The sequence below is a fragment of the Jaculus jaculus genome, chromosome 4 (genome assembly GCF_020740685.1).
Source record: "Jaculus jaculus isolate mJacJac1 chromosome 4, mJacJac1.mat.Y.cur, whole genome shotgun sequence".
Taxonomy (NCBI): Eukaryota; Metazoa; Chordata; class Mammalia; order Rodentia; family Dipodidae; genus Jaculus; species Jaculus jaculus.
The window spans coordinates 155065442-155087368 of NC_059105.1; the positions used below are offsets into that span (position 1 = coordinate 155065442).

Consider the following 21927-nt stretch of genomic DNA (forward strand, 5'->3'; position numbering starts at 1 on the left):
CCAGGAACCTGGAATATATCTAGTAGGCAAATAAAACAAATACTGCAGCTAGAATATCATGATGCGTAAAACAAACTTATCATCCAATGCAGTTTCAAAGATTAAAAATAAAATATTTAAATTCAAAATACTTTAACAAAATTGGAACTATAAACAATACAGAGCCATTCTTAGCAAGCTATTCTCCAAACAAAAGGTTAAGAAACAAAAAAATTAAAATGCAAAGAAAATGCAAAGTACAAATAAAAAGCTTATCTAGATGGACTGGATGGCCATCAAGGTCACATCTATTCTGATTCTTGCTCTTCCACATTTCTCAGGAGTGCAATTTCTGAGGAACAGAGCTTTCTAAGCCTCCATTTAACCAACCTGGAAAAATAAAATCATCTTTGGTTATACACGAAAGCTGACATAAAAACTGAAATAAATGTACAGCTATTAGGCAACTAACTCTTGATTATTTTGCATAATGAGGGGAGACAACTCAAAAGGAAAAATCATTTCTAATTGGTATTGGAGGTACATGAAATTTTGTGTGAATTAAGGCATACTCTCAGCAAACAGATAATTGTGGCTTTCAAATGCATTATGTGGTCATTTAATAGGTTGTCAGGAGATAACTGATCATTTCTAAAACAAACAAGAGACTGAATCTGTGGGCTGTAGTTAAGCCCAGGTGGAAGTGAAATCAGTAGGGTTTCAGCATCAAAGCCACCCCAACTTATGGGTGATAAAAATTCATCTTTTCCTGTAAAGGAAGTGCACAAAGCTATCACCTATCCAGCCAACACTATGTCAAGTCTGGGCTGGATTTCAGTTCACCTTTTGCCATTCAGAAAGTTACTTTTGAGCAGAGTATAGGTTGCTCAACTGTAAACTCAGCTGAGGTTTGGGGGAAGTGATTGCTTCTAGCATTGTAAGATTTGAAGCTTCTTAATGCCCTGTCCTCAGAGGGCTCTCCACTTTTCTCACGTGAGAAAGAGTATTAATAAGAGCTATGCAAAGCTTTCCATGTGCATAATCATAGTAAGGGCGTTGAAATTATACCAGATGAACAAGACATCATTTCCAGAAACACACAGGAATATACAAAGAGATCAAGAAAACAAACCCATGAAATAATTCCCCCCTCATGAGAAACATCACCAGGCTACGTACATCTTAATCTTTACTTTCTGCCTGCCTGCCTTCTGATGAGGCTTTGTCCCATCCCTCTCAATACACCATGCCTTGACTTGTGCTCTTGATCCCTCCTGAGTTTCAGAAGTGCAGCGACTTTATCCAATTTGCTCCTCCAACCCCAGGCACTCTGAATCAATTCCTGAATATAATAGCACATATATTTATAGCAGCACACATTTCACACAATTTGGGGCAATCTGAATGAAGGAGCTCTCCTCACTCACTTCTTCCCTTAGTCACTGCCAACTAACACAAATGTCTCCAATAAACAAAAATAATTGAGCAGTGTCAGAAACATCTGTTAGCCAAGAAAACTGTTCAAAATCACTGATCTTGATTATTAGTTAATTATTGATGTTATTCCCAGTAACTTCAAGCCTGTAAGCCACTATCTTTATGAAAGGATAGTACTCTGCACCAAGCCAAAGCCTGGAGAACACTTTTGACATTTTATTTATTTATTTATTTATTTGAGAGCGACAGCCACAGAGAGAAAGACAGATAGGGGGAGAGAGAGAGAATGGGCGTGCCAGGGCTTCCAGCCTCTGCAAACGAACTCCAGACGCGTGCGCCCCCTTGTGCATCTGGCTAACGTGGGACCTGGGGAACCGAGCCTCGAACAGGGGTCCTTAGGCTTCACAGGCAAGCGCTTAACTGCTAAGCCATCTCTCCAGCCCACTTTTGACATTTTAAATATATATATATATATATATATATATATATATATATATATATATATGACAGAGATAAAGAGAGAGAGAAAAAAAAATGGGCATGCCAAGGTCTCCAGCCACTGCAAACGAACTCCAGACACATGCACCCCCTTGTGCTTCTGGCTTATGTGGGTCCTGAGGAATAGAACCTGGATCCTTTGGCTTTGCAGACAAATGCCTTCACTGTTAAGCCATCCCTCCAGCCCACTTTTGACATTTTTAAACCACACATTATTTCCACTTTGCACAACTTCAACACATACGAAATTTAAAGAAATTACGCAGTTGGTTTGATTCAATTCATGCCCAAACACACTGGGGAACCATGAAAAAAATCCATGGCTAGAGAATTCCCATTCCTTTTCTCTGGGTTATACCTGCTGTTATTAAAAGCCACCAAACTGAGGCACATTCAGACATGTTTACTAGGTTCTATGTGCCTTTGGTAGATCTAGGTCTTAAAAATGCATATGACTCCTTGAGGCAGAAAGAGAGATAATGAAGAGGAACTAGAAATAAATGTTAGTTACTAGAATGGGGCAAATTCCAGGGACTAGTGTCAGGTTTTGTCTATTATTTTGATCCCATATGTTCAATCTGGGAAAGAACAGAGTTGCCACAATGCGTACCTGTCTGTTCACGTTCTCACTGTTCCTGGCATTTGCATATCTACTTTGCTCTTCAAATTGACTCAGTGAATCACTGCTTGGAAAACCTGTCTGTAAATGGGCAATATTGCCTGCCCAAAGGGAGGATCTTGTAAAAATAGTTCTGTGTTTCAATAGAGGCATTTAAATATAAAAGACAGTGTGTATGTGTTTCTAAAGATTTCTAGACCAATAAGTATTACCTATGAGCTAGCGTAATCAAGACTCCAAGTATAGATAGGATGAGGTGATCTTGGAACTATTCCTCTGAAAACTGGGGACACATAGCTTCAACTTCTGTGTCCAGATCCCCTAAAATATAATTCCATTCACCTCATTAGGCTGACATGTTAGTTACTGTGTTATGTCAAACCAGTTATATAATGTTTGACATTTCTTCACCTGTGGAGAATTACAAACCACATCACAGTCAAATCCTGATGGACAGATTTTTGAAACTCGTTAGTGGAATTGGCCAGCCATTCAATTTCTCTGAAAGCTATGTTTAAGTTTATATTAAAATAGTCATAATCATTGGACACATATTATCTTTCCAAGATCAATATGACTACAAAACTGAAACTATATCAAACGTATTTCATAACAAATGATGCCTGTGCTTAATTACATCTGAAATACCTATAAGTTAAATAACGAATAAGCACTTATTGAATATCTGCTATACATTTGGCAGTATGCCCTTATGACATGTTTTCCCACCAGAGAGGACTACCACATCTGAGCTAATAGCTAATAGCAAGAACAAGAAGAATTCACAGAAGGCTTCAGAGAACAGAGAGACATTTGATGTGACTACACTGGCCAGAAGGAACTGCATGATCAAAAAAGTCTAGAAGAAGCCGGGTGTGGTGGCGCACGCCTTTAATCCCAGCACTCAGGAGGCAGAGGTAGGAGGATCACCATGAGTTCGAGGCCACCCTGAGACTACACAGTGAATTCCAGGTCAGCCTGAGCTAGAGTGAGACCCTACTTTGAAAAAAAAAAAAAAAAGTCTAGAATGAAGGCAGGAGAGATGGTTTAGCAGTTTAAGACATTTGCCTACAAAGCCAAAGGACCCAGGTTCAATTCCCCAGGACTCATGTAAGCAAGATGCACAAGGTGGCATATGTGTCTGGAGTTCATCTGCAACAGCTAGAGGCCCTGGCACACCCATACTTATGTTCTCTCTCTCCCTCCTCTCTGTCAAATAAATAAATAAAAATAAAATGATTGTTAAAGTCTAGAATGAAATATAATGGGGGTTGGGAGAGACTGAAAGTAACAATGGAGTTTCTAAAAATGTAAGTAAACAAGAGATCCATTTAGGGCTGCAGGGATGGCTTAGCAGTTAAGGCATTTGCCTGCAAGGCCAAAGGACCCAGGTTCAATTCCCCAGGACCCACGTTAGCCTGATGCACAAGGGGACGCATGCAGCTGGAGTTCATCTGCACTGGTTGAAGGCCCTGGTGTGCCCATTCTATCACCCTCTCTCCCTCTTTCTCTGCCAAATAAATAAATATTTAAAGAGATTCATTTAGCATCTGAAGGTTGTTGAAATGGGAAAAAACAGTAGTTTTTCCACTGCATGGGAACTGGAGAGGTAGAGCATTTCTTTGTATCCTGGCACTGTTTCTAGAGACTCTTGAGCCCCTAAGAAGGTAAAGGCAGGTGTCAATTTCAAACAACAGGGGAACAAATCAACTTTCACTCAGTGGCACAGCCAGCTTTAACAATGAGTGAATGCACATGCTTTGGGGAGATGGAATAGGACCAAAAGAACTAGGCAATAACAAGGAAGATTTTTTTTTTTCAGCACTCAAGATCCTTAAACCTCTAGTAGAAAACCACTGAGTAAAATGGTCTGCTCCAGACCCAATCAGAGATGGGCAGCAGGGGCTACATAGGGAGCCGTAAAGCATAAAGAAGCTCAGAGCAGGATGGGGTGAGCTAGGCCCACATCTAGAGAGAATGGAAGCTGTTTCAGCAGGAGTCGATGGAACATGGTCCCCAAATTCCAGAACACAAGAGAGCCAGTGAGCTGTGTGGTACCTGATGCAGTAGCCACGGTCACACAGTGATACTTAGATCAACTAAAATTAATGTGGCACTTGCCACATTTCAACTGCTCAGGAGCTAGTTGCTACCAAATTGGGCACTGTAGACATAAACACGGGATACGCAGGACATTTCAATAACAGCTGAAGCCGGGTGGATTAGGGCCTGGAGGCCTGGTAACTTGCATTAGCTAATCCACTGAGCTTTTGCACTAAAAGGGAACCATTATTTCTCCCTTTCATTCCTGCTTATCTTTTAAAGATGTACCTTAACTTGTACTTCTTGGGAGCCCTCTTCTACTATTTCCATTCACTGTACTGAACTGTTATGGTTTATCTTTCTGGTTTAGTTCTTACTGTAGGACTAAACACTCATCATAGATTTCTCTTTTATATCAAAGAGAAAGACAATGGCATTTATGGAGGTCTAATGTCTTCAGCAGCTAAAATACATGATCCTATTTAGTTACTATTCTTTTCCGTAAAGGACAAAGCTTTCCGGGCTGGAGAGATGGCTTAGTGGCTAAGCGTTCGTCTGTGAAGCCTATGGAGCCCTGGTTCGAGGCTGGGTTCCCCAGATCCCATGTTAGCCAAATGCACAAGGGGGCGCACACATCTGGAGTTCGTTTGCGGTGGCTGGAAGCCCTGGCGCGCCCATTCTCTCTCTCTCCCTCTATCTGTCTTTCTCTCTGTGTCTGTCGCTCTCAAATAAATAATGAACAAAAAATATTTAAAAAAAAAAGAACAAAGCTTTCCCCTCTTGTCATATAGTTAATAGTCAGCCGAGCTTGGGATGGATATTCTTAGAAATGTTATATTGCTCTTCACTTGTTTATAGAAAGGTGTTCCAAGATTTTGGTGAAAACATGTATCAGTGCTAGGGAGATGGCTCAGCAGTTATAGGAACTTTCTTGCAAAGCCTTCCATCCTGGGTTTGATGTCCTAGTACCCACGTACAGCCAGATGATCAAAGTGGTGCATGCATCAGGAATTTGTTTGCAGTGGCAAGATGCCCTGGTACATCTATTCTCTCTCCAGCACCTCCCCCAACCTCTCTCTTTCGCTCTCTCTCTGTCTGATTGCAAATAAATGAATACTTTTTTTTTTAAGAAACATGTATCATTCAACTTTTTTGTTTGCTTGTTTGTTTCGTTTTTTTCAAAGTAGGGTCTCACTCTAGCCCAGGCTGACCTGGAATTCACTATGTAGTCTCAGGGTGGCCTTGAACTCACAGTGATCCTCCTACCTCTGCCTCCCAAGTGCTGGGATTAAAGGTGTGCGCCACCACACCAGGCTCATTGAACTTTTAAGAAATATGTTACGGTCAATGTCAAATTAACCAGCCATTTAAGTTTAAGGGCATTCATAAGACATGGGGTGGGTCCAGGTTTATGAAGTGCAACAACTGAAGTGTGTGCATCTGGAGGTAAACAGAGACTTCACTACACAGAGGGTGAGCAATTATTCAGAAAAGGAAACAGCTCATGTGTAGACACGGGGGCACCCAATGTTGCAGGGCACCCATGGGTCACGGGCATAACAGAGAGGACAACATGGCTATTCCAACTTTAAACTACTATGTCTTCTTTACACTGGTAATATCTGTGTGCACAAATAATTTTCTGTTATTGCACTGTGTCTTATGATTTTTCGGTTCAATACTATTGAGCCTTGCTATATACAAGAAATGAAATTCTCATGGACAAAGTCATTAGCTCACCAAGTAATAATTGCATAATTCATTCCAATGATGACGTAGGAAACTGCATAATGCCAACAGAGGTATACGCTGAGAAGCATAATATTGCTATGATCTGTTAGATTCCATGCAGGTCCTCCAGTGGGATTATATATGACAAAACCAATCTGTAATTGAAAACAAAACCCACAAATTAAGATATGGAACAAGTTGCTAATGACGGTACATTTCAAAATACTTGGTAACTAAGATAACTACCATTATCTGAGATGTCACACAAACACCAGATGCCTCTATCTGATTTGGTAATAGAGCTACTATCTACCATGTCATTTTTAAAAAATTATTTATTTATTTATTTGAGAGCAACAGACACAGAGAAAAAGACAGATAGAGGGAGAGAGAGAGAATGGGAGCACCAGGGCTTCCAGCTTCTGCAAACGAACTCCAGACGCGTGCGCCCCCTTGTGCATCTGGCCAACGTGGGACCTGGGGAATCGAGCCTCGAACTGGGGTCCTTAGGCTTCACAGGCAAGCGCTTAACCGCTAAGCCATCTCTCCAGCCCTACCATGTCATTTTTGAAGCAAAATTTTAAGAATATTTAACGATCAATTTTTAAAATTTTTTTTTTTATTTATTTGAGAGCGACAGACACAGAGAGAAAGACAGATAGAGGGAGAGAGAGAGAATGGGAGCACCAGGGCTTCCAGCCTCTGCAAACGAACTCCAGACGTGTGTGCCCCCTTGTGCATCTGGCTAACGTGGGACCTGGGGAACCAAGCCTCGAACCGGGGTCCTTAGGCTTCACAGGTGAGTGCTTAACTGCTAAGCCATCTCTCCAGCCCACGATCAATTTTTAAAATATGAATAGTGGTCATCTCTGAGCATGGATGAACCTCTTTAGAATGTTCTAGGTGTTCATATCCTACAGACTCACTGTTATTTCAAAATTAACATACAAAGGGTTTTTAAATGGGTAAATATTCACAAGTTTTGGGTGATAGTACAAGTATAAATATGACTGTCCTAGAATCAGGAATAAGACTATAAAGGAACAATATATAAAGGTCTGTTTTTATCAGTTCCATTCAAGCATTATACTAGAAATTCTAAGCAGCACAATTCAGAAAGAATAATTAAAACAAAAGACAGTCATTTGAGAAAGACAAGAATAAAACAACCAACATTTATAAATAATATCATTTTACAGATAGCAAATCCTAAAGAGTCTTTACTGAAAAATACATTAAAGCTAATAAATGACTTTAGCACATTTGCAAATACAAAATGAACACAAAAGGTCATTTCTATTTTACACTCAAGCAGTGAATAACTCCAAGTGCAGTCAAGAAAATAAGTCTGCTACAATAGCACTCAGAATCTTAAAAGACTTAAGAATAAACTTTATCAAGGAGATTCAGTGGTAGAGGATATGGCTGAGTCTTATATTACTTACCTACCATTCTAGAATAAGTTTCAAGAACACATGAAATATAAAACTGAAAAAAACTAAAATTGAAAAGCACATTCAAGATTTGTTAAGCAAGGCTATAGTATGTGATTGAAAGAAATATCAAATATGTAAAGTGACCAAATAGACAGTTCTCATATTTATGGACTAAATGCTTAATATTATTGAGATGGCATTACCACCAAAAGCAACCTAAACATAGAAATCCCAATGTTCTCTATTTCAGAAATTTAGAAAATCTGGACCTTAAAGTCTTATCAGTTGTAAAGGATTCAGAATAACTAAAAACAAAAACTAAAAGGAAGGCAAAGTTGGAGGATTCATAATAATGAACAGGAAATAGGACCTATGCAGGCAGTTGAGGGCAATGGGGCCCTGAAAACAAACATGTTTATTATTGATTGATTGATTGATTGATTGATTGATTTTTCTCCTCTCTTGGGTAAAGTGCGACATGTCCTTGAGCCTGCCAAGGGCATTCAGTTTCCTCCTTATTTCTTTTTCCCAAAGGAGACCTCTCAGCCTCCACCCTGTGACAGGTTAGAAATGTCACAAGTCTCCTTTTTTCTTATTCACCCCCTCCAAAGCAGTTCCTCTTCCCTAGAAACCAGGCTCAAGGAAGATTGATGGTGCCTAGACACCTGGCATAATGTGATATTATTCCACCATAAAGAAGAATGAAATCATTTGCAGGACAAAACGTGGAACTGGACATCATGTTAAGAAAAATAAGTCAGGTCAAGAAAAGCAAGTATGATGTGCTATGTATAAAAAGTAGAAACTGGGCTGAAGAGATAGATAGCTTAGTGGTTAAGGCGCTTGCCTGCAAAGCCTAAGAATGCTTGTTTGAATCTCCAGGTCCCATGTATAGCCAGACACAAAAGTGATGCAAGCGGACTGGAGAGATGGCTTAGCAGTTAAGGTACTTGCCTGCAAAACCAAAGGACCCAGTTTCAATTCCCCAGGACCCACGTAAGCCAGATGCACAAGGGGGCGCATGCATCTGGAGTTCGTTTGCAGGGGCTGGAGGCCCTGATGTACCCATTCTCTATCTGCCTCCTTCTCTCTCAAATAAATAAATGAAAAAATTAATAATAATAATTTTGAAAAATAAAAGGTAGGAACTAATAAAACAAACATAAACTGAAAGTGGAGAGGTATTACTAGGGATTAGGAAGGGTGTTGGGGGAGAGAGACAATGGTGGCAGAAGGGTGAATACAGAGACATAACTAATGCAGGTCACCATGTGCATAAATGTCGCAGTAAATCCCTTCAATTTGTATCGTGAATAGTGTTAATAATGATTACGCTTGTGAAAACCCATGTCAATTCAGAAAGTCAAAGACTCCACCAAGAGAAAATCTTGGGATCAGAGTGGCAGAGGGCGAAGCTCTACTCTCCTGAGCCAAGAGTTGCAAGCAAGGGCTGCAGGGCACTATCGAGAACTGCACGCATCTCTGTGATAGCAGCAAGGCCCAGGCTCTGCCTCTGGCCCTTAAGAAGGAAGCAACCGGACTGGAGGTATGGCTTAGCAGTTAAGACAGTTGCCTGCAAAGCCAAAGGACCCAGGTTCGATTCCCCAGGACCCACATTAGCCAGATGCACAAGGGGGTACGCATGTCTGGAGTTCGTTTGCAGTGGCTAGAGGCCCTGGTGTGCCCATTCTTCTCTCTCTCCCTCCCTCCCTCTTCTTTTGTCAAATAAATAAATAAATAAAAATAAAATATTTAAGAAGGAAGCAATCCCACCAACACCTTGATATCTAGTTCCTGGCCTTCCAAAAGAAAGAAAGAAGAAAAGAACGAAAGAAAGAAAGAAAGAGAGACAGAGAGAGGGAGAAAGGAAGGAAGGAAGGAAGGAAGGAAGGAAGGAAGGAAGGAAGGAAGGAAGGAAGGAAGGAAGGGAGGAAGGAGGAAAGGAAGGGAGGAGAGAGAGAAAGAATTTCTGTTGTTTTAACTGAACCAATTTGTGGGAATTTCCTATTGATGCTCTAGTGTGATGGTTAATCTTGATTATCAACTTGATGTGATCTGGAACCAATGGAAATACACCTCTGCCAAAGAAAACAAAGCAGTGTTGCCTGACTGCCTGCCTTTACTTCTTGCTTGTGAGTGTATCTATGCCTTTCATGCATCTGACTCTAGCTTCTTTGGCCTTCCAGTATGGTCTCCAAGACCAATGATTCTCCAAAAAATTTTGAGGCTTTCAGTGACAGATTTGGACTACTGAGGTATCTATCTTTGTAGGCAAAATGCTACCACTGTCTCATCATCTCCAGCATACAGACGGCAATGGTTAGGTAACCTGGCCCATATCAGTTTGAAGGTATTCTAGTAAATACTGGTTTTTAAAAAAATATTATTTATTTGTTTGTTTGAGAAAAAGAGGGAAAGAGGAGAGAGAGAGAGAGAGAGAGAGAGAGAGAGAAGGACAGAAAGAGAGAGAGAGAATGGGTGTACCAGGGTATCCAGCCACTGCAAATGAACTCCAGACACATGCACCCCTCGTGCATCTGGCTTACGTGGGTCCTGGAGAATCAAAGTGGCTTTGCAGGCAAACATCTTTACTGCTAAGTCATCCCTCCAGCCCATTAATCCTGTTTTGTTTTGTTTTTTTATTTTACATGCACACACACATTCTACTGGTTCTGGTCCAATAGGGAACCCTGACTAATACACATAGAAAGCTAACACTGTATTTGAGACTAAAATAGTACTGCTTTTCCTAAACCTAAACCTACAAAGTCTAGTGACATTCAGCCATCTTTCAAAGCCCAACCTGAGATCTTACCTGCCCTTCAAAGCTTGCCCTGCCCTCCTCTCTGGAAAAAGCAGCTTTCACTTCAGGGCAGCTTGTGTTTTTAAGTTATAACATCTAACTCTTCCTATAATCCCATGAGAGACATCATCTCCATTTTATAGCTGAGGCAGCCTATGAACAGCCTGTGGAAATGGGTGTGATAAACATGGTGAGGCCAGAATGCAGATCCAGGATGGCCTGATATGGAGGCCTGTGGACTTTTCAGTACATTCCATACTCATAATATCTCTTTGAAGCTTCCAAAATAAGCTCACTAAAGGCACCTCCATTAGTCATCATCAACTCTATCCTTTTATTGTTTTTTTTTTTACTATTTTACATCAGGAGAGAAACTAGGTACTCTTAGTGCGTACCCCATTTGCGTTCTCAAGAGCTGAAAATGTTGAAAGGTAAAAATCCTACTCAAGGTTAGAATGAAGTCTGTGAACAGAATAAACTAATGTGACCACAGTAGGTGTCATAAAATTTCCCACAGGCCTTTCAAGTGAAAAGCAAGAAAAGCTTTAATCCAAGGGATTAAATCCAAGGGAACGCTGAAATCCAAAAGCAAGGGACAGACAGAGCACTTGACCCACCAGAGGTTAAAGGTAAGACTCTACTGCCGAAGACACCATATGCTGTCGATAGGGAACATGGAAAGACCTGGCTGGGATCTGGAAGAGAGCCAGTCCCCAGACAGTCAGCCCTTCTAGTGCCAGAAGGTGCTACATGAGCTACCTGGGTAAAGTGGCCAACATTTGTCTAAATAACTCAAGGTCTAAGTTACTCAGAAGCAAACAACCTGATGTGATGCTCACCCAAGTGCTATAGTAGCCCACGGCCATGGTGGGTAACCATGCTTGTGGATTGGCTAACAGATCTGCTCAGTGGAAAGGAACCCATATCTGAAACTGGGAAACAAGTCAGAATCATATCTGGATAACAAGTTCACTCTCCAATATCAAGCTCCCACCAATCTTGAGCTACAAGAGGGCCTGCACCTATTAAATTCTCCCCAAATTAATAATGGTTATCCCATTTAACTGGTTCTGACTTCATTCTCCATTGGACAATCTGCTTCTCTTTTTCAGATGGGAGCTGGACCTGAGGAGATAAATGACCCAGCGCACCGCACCCTGGCCCCAGCTGAAACCACAGAGGAATTAGGGAAATGAGCAAGAGTGCTGCTTTCTTAGTGAATCTGATATCAGCTCAGGGATGATGGAGAGAGATACTGAGGCCATTAACACCTACCAAACCAGAGAACCAGAGGCTCCTAAGCACCCATCACAGAAGTAGACTTAAAATGCTCCCAGCATGGCTCAGGGAATTTTGCAGGAGAAGGGGCAGAAGGATTGTTAAAGCCACAAGTTGGGACATTTTGCACAGAGACATTGCTTCTCCCCACTCCCCATAAGGCATGACCCACAATCCCCATGGGGTTGACCTGCATCCCCAATGAGGAAGGCTTCTTCAGAAAGGGGGAGGGAGGAGAGAAAGGATGATACCAACATGTGTTGTTTACATACTAAATATGTCTGTATCTAATAAAATAAATAAATAAATCCATCCTATTTCTATGTAAATGTGTTTTTATCCTTAATTAATGGTAAAATTATACATATCACCAATCAACTGTTTTAAAATAAAAAAGACACCCACTTCACTTTTATTTGCTCTCCTAATTTACTTTCTAATATAATATTTCAAGGAAAAGATACATGTACATTTTTTTCTTGCTATATTGTAAATGCCACTCCAGAACATGTTTCATCTAGTGTAAGCTTCATTACTTATCACATTTCAACTATAAATAATGTTCTCTACAACAGCCACTTCCTGGTGGCCCCTTGTCCCTGTTGTTCTGAGGAGAGTGAGAAATAACTTGTGAAAGACATTCAAAAGGGATGTTCTTTTTATTTATTTATTTATTTGAGAGCGTCAGAGAGAGAAAGAGGCAGAGAGAGAGACAGAATGGGCGAGTCAGGGCCTCCAGCCACTGCAAATGAACTCCAGACGCATGCGCCCCCTTGTGCATCTGGCTAACGTGGTTCCTGGGGAATCAAGCCTTGAACCAAGGTCCTTAGGCTTCACAGGCAAGCGCTTAACCGCTACGCCATCTCTCCAGCCTCAAAAGGGATGTTCTTGAAATACCTTCCCACCCAGAGACACAGGGAAAATAGGATTCATAGAAGAAAACAGCATGGAGGACTTTCTTCTCTTTTTCTCGAGTTCATGATACAGCTAAGTTACTGAGAAAGCATTCTTAAATGTAATGTGGTTCAAGAAATATTTTATAGGCTGGGAGGGGAATTCATTCTGTGTTTGCAATCATTTCAATATGAGTGATAAAAAAAATTAATGACTCTGGATGTTTGCCTCATTCTGTTCACATATCTATTTAGATGTTTCCAAGAGTCTGAAGGTGCATTTTCTCTAATCTGTTTTCACATACTTTGTGCACTAGTTCTGTTCATAGAGAAGTAGTGAGACAAAAAAGTGACAAGCAAATCCCAACATAACGTTGTTAGCTTAAAGCAGAGTTTTGTCCATAAGCATTCATATATCACACAAACATGGAAGCATAATGCATTCCTCTAAATATCTAGACATTTATGTTTCAAAGGAATTTGAGAGTGGAACACTTACCACAGCTGAACAGTCATGTCTTACCAATGTGTGTTGGCAGAAGTAGTAAGTGTTTACTTTTCTTCACAGTGCCAGACAGGCATTAAACTGGACACCAGGTCAACCAAAAACAATCTAGCTTAGAGATATTGGTCCATGAAAGTATTTCTGAATAATCATAGAATTTATCCCCAGTAAAGCTCTTGTGCAATATGAAAAAAACATTTCTGTGCCAATGAGGCAAGACTGTTTGCAGCTCAAGATCCACAGCGTAATCAGCCATTAACTACTGGCTGAACATTAATTGCTTTGATTAATTATACTTTTTGTCTTTATAATTTCTTTCTTCAGCTCTCTTTGGAGTTTTCCTTTTGTTATTGCTGTCTTTTTAAACTTGAATATTCAGTTCTTTAACAAAATGGATCTAGCAAATACATTCTCTGTGTGTGTGTGTGTGTGTGGGTGTGGGGGGGGTTTCAGGGCAGCTGCCCCAAACAAAGATTTTACCCTATTTTTGTTAGTTTTGCTTTGACTATTGTTATACTTTTTTTTTTTTGTTTTGTTTTTTTGAGGTAGGGTCTTACTATGGTCCAGGCTGACCTGGAATTAACTCTGTCATCTCAGGGTGGCCTTGAACTCATGGCAATCCTCCTACCTCTGCCTCCCAAATGCTGGGATTAAAGGCGTGCGCCACCACGCCCGGCTTTGTTATACTTTTATATATATATATGTATGTACATGTGTGTGTGTGTGTGTGTGTGTGTGTGTGTGTGTTTGGTTTTTCAAGGTAGAGTCTCACTCTGGTCCAGACTGACCTGGAATTCACTAGGTAGTCTCAGGGTGGCCTCAAACTCACAGTGATCCTTCTACCTCTGCCTCCCAAGTGCTGGGATTAAAGGCATGTGCCACCATGCCTGGCTCAATACTTTTTTTTTTTTTTTTTTGCATTTCCCTTTGATTTTCTATGTTTCTTTTTTTTTAATAGCTAGATGTGTTGGCACACACCTTTTTTTAAATATTTTTTTTATTTTTTATTTATTTGAGAGCAACAGACACAAAGAGAAAGACAGATACAGGAAGAGAGAAAGAATGGGTGCGCCAGGGCTTCCAGCCTCTGCAAACGAACTCCAGACGCGTGCACCCCCTTGTGCATCTGGCTAACGTGGGACCTGGGGAACCGAGCCTCCAACCAGGGTCCTTAGGCTTCACAGGCAAGCGCTTAACCGCTAAGCCATCTCTCCAGCCCTGATTTTCTATGTTTCTTTTTCTATCTATATGTCCTTGTTATATGTTTGGAGTAGAGAAGATGGGCTGTAAACATAAGCTCACCATGTCATCTTGACTGAAAGTAATCTCTTGAAAAAAAATTTACAGTTTTTCTTTTTAAATATATAATACATGAACATGAAGAAACATTTCAATGAGGAGGTAAATAGTGTATAAGTATGTTGATACCATTCTATTTAAGTTTTCAATTATGACAAATAATATAACAAAACAACTTCAGCATATAGCATGTTAAATTACAATGGCCAGTTCTATTATATTGTAAGGTATTTATCATACTTTTCTATGCAACATTTCCTTAAAAAAACCTATAGAGCCAACCATTCCTTAGTTCTCCTCCCCAGTCCTCACCTAATGGAAGCACAAATCCTTGTAACAACCTCATTGTCCCAAATCCTAGCTTTCTGGTGACTAAAATTCTCTAAAAAGTGCTCCCTAACTGAAGTACATTCTACTTACAACCCATATTTTCTGTACATCTACGTATGTATGGTTTGAATTTGACACGCCCTACTCTCACAAGTCCCATTTTAAATGTTTAGTTACTAGCTTGTGGCACTATTTTGAAAGCCATGGAGCCTTTAACAGGTGGGATTTTGATGGTACATGTAGGTCACCAAGGATGTGCTTAGGAAGGTGGTACCCACTCCTGGCTCCAGCCATCATCTCCATATGCTCTTGGCTGCCACATGAAAAGCATTCACCAGATGCTCCCACAATCAAGAAATAGCTAGGGGCTAGAGAAATGGCTTAGCAGTTAAGGGATTTGCCTGCAGAACCAAAGGACCCAGGTTCAATTCCCCAATACCGATGTAGGCCAGATACACAAGGTGGTGCATGTGTCTGGAGCTCATTTGCAGTGCCTGGAGGCCCTGGTGCACCCATTTTCTCTCCCTCACTCCCTCCTTCTCTTTCTCTCTCATAAATAATTTTTTAAAAAATGAAACAGCCAGGCCAGGCATGGTGGTACATGCCTTTAATCCCAGCACTTACAGGTAAGAAGATTGCCAGGAGTTCAAGACCACCCTGAGATGACTACATAGTGAATGTCAGGTCAGCCTGAGCTATAATGAGACCCTACTTCAAAAAATTGAAGAAAAAAAGAGAAAGAAATAGCCAAGCATTCTCCACAATGATAAACTGATATCCCACTGAAAATATGAAAATTAACCTTTTTACCTTGAAGTTTTTTTTTAACAGGCATTTTGTCACAACAATAATAGAAATAACTAATACAATATATGTAGACAAGATTATGATTTATCAGTTTCTTCATACTTCCAAGGTTAGGAAACCAATGTCATAAAATTAGAAGAATCTAGGCCTTGGGGTCAAAACAATGTAGACTTAGATATTTTTTGTATACTTGATAAAAATTAACTTGTCTTCTTTGACTTTTTCTATTAAAACCAAACTTCTGGATTGTTGTGAGAAAAAAAGAAATAAGCTGAACATGAAAAAAACATTAATGTGTTTAATATATAGTTGCTTGTCAGTAAATATTCATTTCTTTCATTTCTTGCCATGTATATAGTTTAGAGCTTACTACTCATTAAGCTGTAGACTGCTTGAATATCACAAATAGCTTTTGACTAAAATCAGTAGCTCAGAGCTTCTATGGAACAGATATTCAGGTGTGTGATGAAGATGGACATGACCTACTTCTTCATCGCTGTTCTGATAATGCTCTCCGTGATCACTGACCATCCAAAGAAACATAACATTTCAGAATTCCACACAGCAGAGAGGGAAGGTTACGAGGTACAGAGCAATGTGTCCCATTAAAATAAGAAGAGAAGCTCTACAAGTAGAGATTCATGGACTTCACATGGAAATCCCAACTCACCTGCCACAACCACATCCCCTGCAGTATGATGAAGCTTGATCTCAGGAGCTCCAGAGTTATATGATTCTTTATGAGGACCTCTATAAAGGCAACTAGGCCTGCCAAAAGGGTGATAAAAGCCAGAATCTTGTGCACAAAAGAGTCTATCACTTGCCGTCCATGCGTGTGGTTGTACCATAGAAAAGCTAAGAGAAGGAGAAAGTCAGTCTGTCTTTTATAATGAAACTGAAAGTTAGCCCTGCTTCTATCTTACTCTTTCTGTCCACCACATTTTACACACAATATAATTTCCCAAAAGAACAGATCTTCACTGATTTTTTTTTTTCAAGGTAGGGTCTCACTCTAGTCCAGGTTGGAATTCACTATGTAGTCTTGGGGTGGCCTAGAACTCACGGTGATCTTCCTACCTCTGCCTCCCAAATGTTGGGATGAAAAATGTGCCACCATACCCAGTACCTTCACTGATTTTAATAGCAATGCATGTTCAAATTTTTAGAGTCATTATTGCCACTTCAGAAATGAATCTTTAAATCTTAGAATTTCTTTTCCCTCTCTAACCTTTACTCTCTCCTTTAGCATACCACGGCATTTTCAAATAACTATACTTTCAGGAATTATCCTTGCAGAATGATGACTAATAAGCAAAACAGGACAGGGCCACAATCAACGTGAACATGCAGATGAATCAGCTGAAGCTAAGGCCTCACTGTAAGGGACTGTGTCCACCAAGGAGGAAAACACACACACACAAATCATAAGGGTGAACCTTGGGAAGTATGGCAATATTATTTGGAACCTCCCAAGAAGCACTAAGAAACTGCTTTTAATTTCATGAATATATTCTAAGTTCATTGTAATCATGTTAATTTTAAGAGTAGGAGATGTTCATTAAATATAGAGTAACATCTTGAGATAACAGAACCATGTTATTGGTTGGGACTCATCTCTTATCTAGCTCTTCTCAAAGAGGAACAGGCAGAAGTTCTTTTGTGAGACAGAAGGCAAGGGGTCCAGGTAGGACATGTTCATTTGAGGCTTTCATAGTTCCAATAATTCAATGTACTTTCTACATGTATAATAAAAAAGATAAATCAGGGCTGGAGAGATGGCTTAGCGGTTAAGCGCTTGCCTGTGAAGCCTAAGGACCCCGGTTCGAGGCTCGGTTCCCCAGGTCCCACGTTAGCCAGATGCACAAGGGGGCGCACGCGTCTGGAGTTCGTTTGCAGAGGCTGGAAGCCCTGGCACGCCCATTCTCTCTCTCTCTCTCTCTATCTGTCTTTCTCTCTGTGTCTGTCACTCTCAAATAAATAAATAAATTTTAAAAAAAAAAGATAAATCAATAAATACTTTTCTTTTCCTTCTACAATAAGATAGGAAATTAACTGAACAAAACATGCTGTATTTTCATTACTCTCTCAAACTTAGGACCTTATATTTTTATATGACAAAATATATATATATATTTTTAAAGCATGTCAGGTACTCTATTTTTTTAATTAATTATTTATTTATTTGAGAACGACAGACACAGAGAGAAAGACAGATAGCGGGAGAGGGAGAGAATGGGCGCACCAGGGCTTCCAGCCTCTGCAAATGAACTCCAGACACGTGCGCCCCCTTGTGCATCTGGCTAACGTGGAACCTGGGGAACCGAGCCTCGAACCGGGGTCCTTAGGCTTCACAGGCAAGCGCTTAACTGCTAAGTCATCTCTCCAGCCCTGACAAAATATTTTTGATGTTACTCATCACATACTGGAAGAACTTTACAATATCAATATTTTAAAAAGCTGCTCAGCAGATGATACAGCATACTCTGTTGTTAATAGTTACCCCATTTTAGGATACTCATGCTAGATTACTCTGAATTTAATTTTAAGTGTTAAAAGTAGAAATAGTTGGGCCTGGTGATGTACAGCTTTATTCCCAACACTCAGGAGACAAAGATAAGAGGATCACCATGAGTTCAAGGCCAGCCTGAGTGAACTCCAGTTCAATCTGGGCTAGAATGAGACCTTACCTCAAAAAAAAAACAAATGTAGAAATATTGATAATCTCCAAGATAGTCAAGAAATAAGTAGCAACTTACATAATTCTTGACATAGAAGTGAAGCATAAATAAATGAAATTCACTGGTTTTGCTCACCCATTCTACTAAATAAATCAATAGGGAAGGAATATCTTGAGCATTCTTCCTAGAACACCCAAATATCTCACTATGATCCAGACATATATGGACCTGTCAGTAAAGGAGGTACTATGACACCAAGGATAGATTATTATGAAAGGCTAGATATATAAATGTCTAATAATCTAGAAAACTATATAAAAATATTCATACATACCTTGTACAAAAAAGGCATTTGACAACATCAACTGGGATAAGGAGACTGGAAGAAAACTAATGGTTGCACATAAGATGTTGGCCACTCCCAGCAGTCCAAAGAAGAGATACATGGTTATGTGATGCCAGCGCAGGACTTTGAGCAACTGGCTTTCCAAGCCCAAAACAAAAATCTGTAGGCAACTTATACCTGTAGAAGAACATACCACAGTATAACATATAAACATATCCTTGCATTTGCCTCATATTCATGAAACTGCAGGCGTATTACATGTTTCAATCTACTGTCCTTTTGATATGGATTTTTCTCCTTAGACAATTTCAGATCTTCAGTGATTTTTTTTTTTCGGTTCAAGTACCTATTCCAATTTAATAACTGAAGAAATCATAAATGATACGGTGGCTTGAATTTATGAGATCAGTCCCATAGAACCTCATTACTTCCTTGCGAGCCATTAGACTTCACTGGGTTGCTGCCCCAAGGTAGGGAGCCGACCTTGTTTCCAATAAAAGTATCTCAAGGACTGGAGAGATGGCTTTGCGGTTAAGGCACTTGCCTGCAAAGCCAAAGGACCAGGTTTGATTCCCCAAGACCCACATAAGCCAGATGTACAAGGTGGCACATGCATCTACACTTTGTTTCCAGAGACTGGAGGCCCTGGGGGTCCCATTCTCTCTCCCTTCTCCCCTCTACCATACCTCTATTCCTCTTTCTCTCTCAAATAATTAATAAAAATAAAATATTAAAAGCATGTCTCAAGAGTTCCACTTTTTCCAATCAAGGATGCAATACAGAAGGCCCTGATAGATGTGCCATGGAGTCTAGTCAGTTATACAAACAGTTAACTTCCTTTGAGATAACCTTATTTACTAGCTGTGGTGGTTTGATTCAGGTGTCCCCCATAAACTTACGTGTTCTGAATGCTAGGTCCCCCCAGCTAGTGGCAATTTAGGAGTTGCAGCCTCCTGGAGGTGATGTATGGTTGGGGGCAGATTTATGGGTATTACAGACAGCTTCCCCTTGCCAGTGTTTGGCACACTCTCCAGCTTCTGTTGTCCACCTGATGTTTGCCAGGAGGTGATGTCCACCCTCTGCTCATGCCATAGTTTTCCATGCCATCATGGAGCTTGCCCTCAAGTCTGTAAGCCAAAATCAACCCTTTCCTCCCACAGACTGCTCTTGATCAGGTTCTCTGTGCCCTCGATGTGCAGCTGACTCCAACACTAGCCTACAGAATTTGGGAAATTCCTCTCTTTGGAATGTTTACTCTGTAATTTGATAGCCATGACAAAGACCTATTGCTATGAATAAAGCATGAAAACAGATCTTTAACAACAGAGAACATTTCCAGAGAATTCTCAAAGGCAATGAGATGGCCTTATAAGTTGGGGTCTCTTTCTCCAAGTCGGGAAATGAAGAAAGAGAATGAATGCATGGAGCCAGGTCTTCCACTGCCCTGACCCTTCCTAGTTTCTTTGCGATGATTTATTGAAGCGTCCCACAACCAAGATGGCTTGGGTGGTGTACCTCAGGTGTTGTTCTTCAGGAACACTTATCTATCTACCTTTTATTGAAGCGCAGTCTGTCACTGGCCTGGAACTCACCAAGTGGGTTAATCTGGCTGGGCAATAAGGCCCAGGGATCCTCCTGTCAATGCCACTTCAGGACTAAGATTACAAATGGACATCACTGTGCCCAGCTTCTTATGTAGGTTCTGGTGACTACGGACTGAGCTCTCTCTCATGCCCCAAAGTAGGTTTGGATAGGGTTTGTTTTCCAGGGATCAGTACAATTTGTATAAAATAATTACAGAGATTCCAATTAATTATGTAAAGGAAATTCATCACAACAGGATAAGCAAATTAAATTTTATGACTATTGCTTTAAAGGATGGCTTTTGGGGCTGGTAAGATGGCTTAGCAGTTAAGCACTTGCCTGTGAAGCCTAAGGACCCCAGTTCAAAGCTTGAGTCCCCAGGACCCATATTAGCCAGATGCACAAGGGGATGCACGCATGTGGAGTTTATTGTCAGTGGCTGGAGGCCCTGGCATGCCCATTCTCTCCCTCTCTCTCTATATCTGCCTCTTTCTCTCTGTCTGTCACTCTCAAATAAAAAAAAAAAAATTTAAAAACAGAACAGCTTTTGTATAAGAATGAAATATCATCTTCCTAACAAATTGTATCAGTTGAAAATTATAACTAGAGTGCAGTTTTTTTTGTTTTTGTTTTTTTTTGGCCATGTATCTCTTTATTTTGTTGTCTTTGTGGTGCATCCTTGATCCCATCTCTGCATAATTGGAGGAGGAGGAATAATGATAGCTCATATTTCTGAGTACTTGCTACAAATCTAGAATGTGTATTAATGCAAATTTTTTAGTAGTTTCTATTTTGTGTTGAATTGTCGCTACATACATGAAAATAAACCAAAGAGGCAATCAGAAACTAAAAGTACTTACCAATTAAAGCCAGGCCAATTAATACAACTCCCTGCAAAATTTCCACTCGACGGATCAATGCTTCGGATCCAAGGTAGGAGGCCTTCTTTTCCTTTTTGCAGACATTCTTAAAAATACTCATTGAACTCCACCAAAGACCCATAATAAGTAAAAAAGATCCAGGAAGGGCATGGCCTCTGAAGTCTCCTAAGATCTACAAAGAAGACTATGCAGAAATTAGTTGCTGCATTTCTGGAAGCTGGCCCAGACAGCTTGTAGTACCTTACAGGCGAGTGTATTCTGATGGATATGGGCATTCAGTAGCTCTCATATCATCATAACAATGCTACAAAAATATAAAATCTCATCCATTGAACAGTACCATATATTATACATTGTGCTTAGTGGTTTAAATGCAATCTCTAGACTGACTTTGGCAACAACATATCCATGAATTAGAGATTCCTACAAATGAGATACAGGCTTATAGAAATTAAATGTTTTGCCTAAATCTTGTTATTAAGCAATATTTTCCTTTATGATTGGCAGCTCAAATAAAAATATTTTCATTTATTTAAGAGAGATAATGAAGCAAATAAAGAGAAAGACAGAGTGAGTAGGGGTGCATTAGACCCTCCTGCCACCACAAATGAACTCCAGGCATAGTTGTCACTTTGTGCATTTGTGCATTTGTGCATTTGGATTTATGTGGGTACTGAGAAATCAAACCCAGGCCTTTAGGCTTTGTAAGCCAGTACCTTTAACTGCTGTGCTATCTCTCCAGCCCATCAAAAGGACTTTTTTTTGAAAGATACTATATAG

General features: G+C 40.2%; 1 protein-coding gene across 1 annotated transcript; it reads right to left on the reverse strand.

Moving 5' to 3' along the window:
* Window positions 1-287: 287 nt before the first annotated feature.
* Window positions 288-21247, reverse strand: LOC101612148 (transmembrane protein 45A-like). Its single transcript, XM_045148411.1, has 5 exons — window positions 21127-21247; window positions 18671-18859; window positions 16329-16513; window positions 6317-6462; window positions 288-369 (listed from the first exon to the last, which is right to left on the reverse strand). The coding sequence occupies exons 1-5, from the start codon at window positions 21245-21247 to the stop codon at window positions 288-290; spliced, it is 723 nt and encodes a 240-aa protein (XP_045004346.1).
* Window positions 21248-21927: the final 680 nt, after the last annotated feature.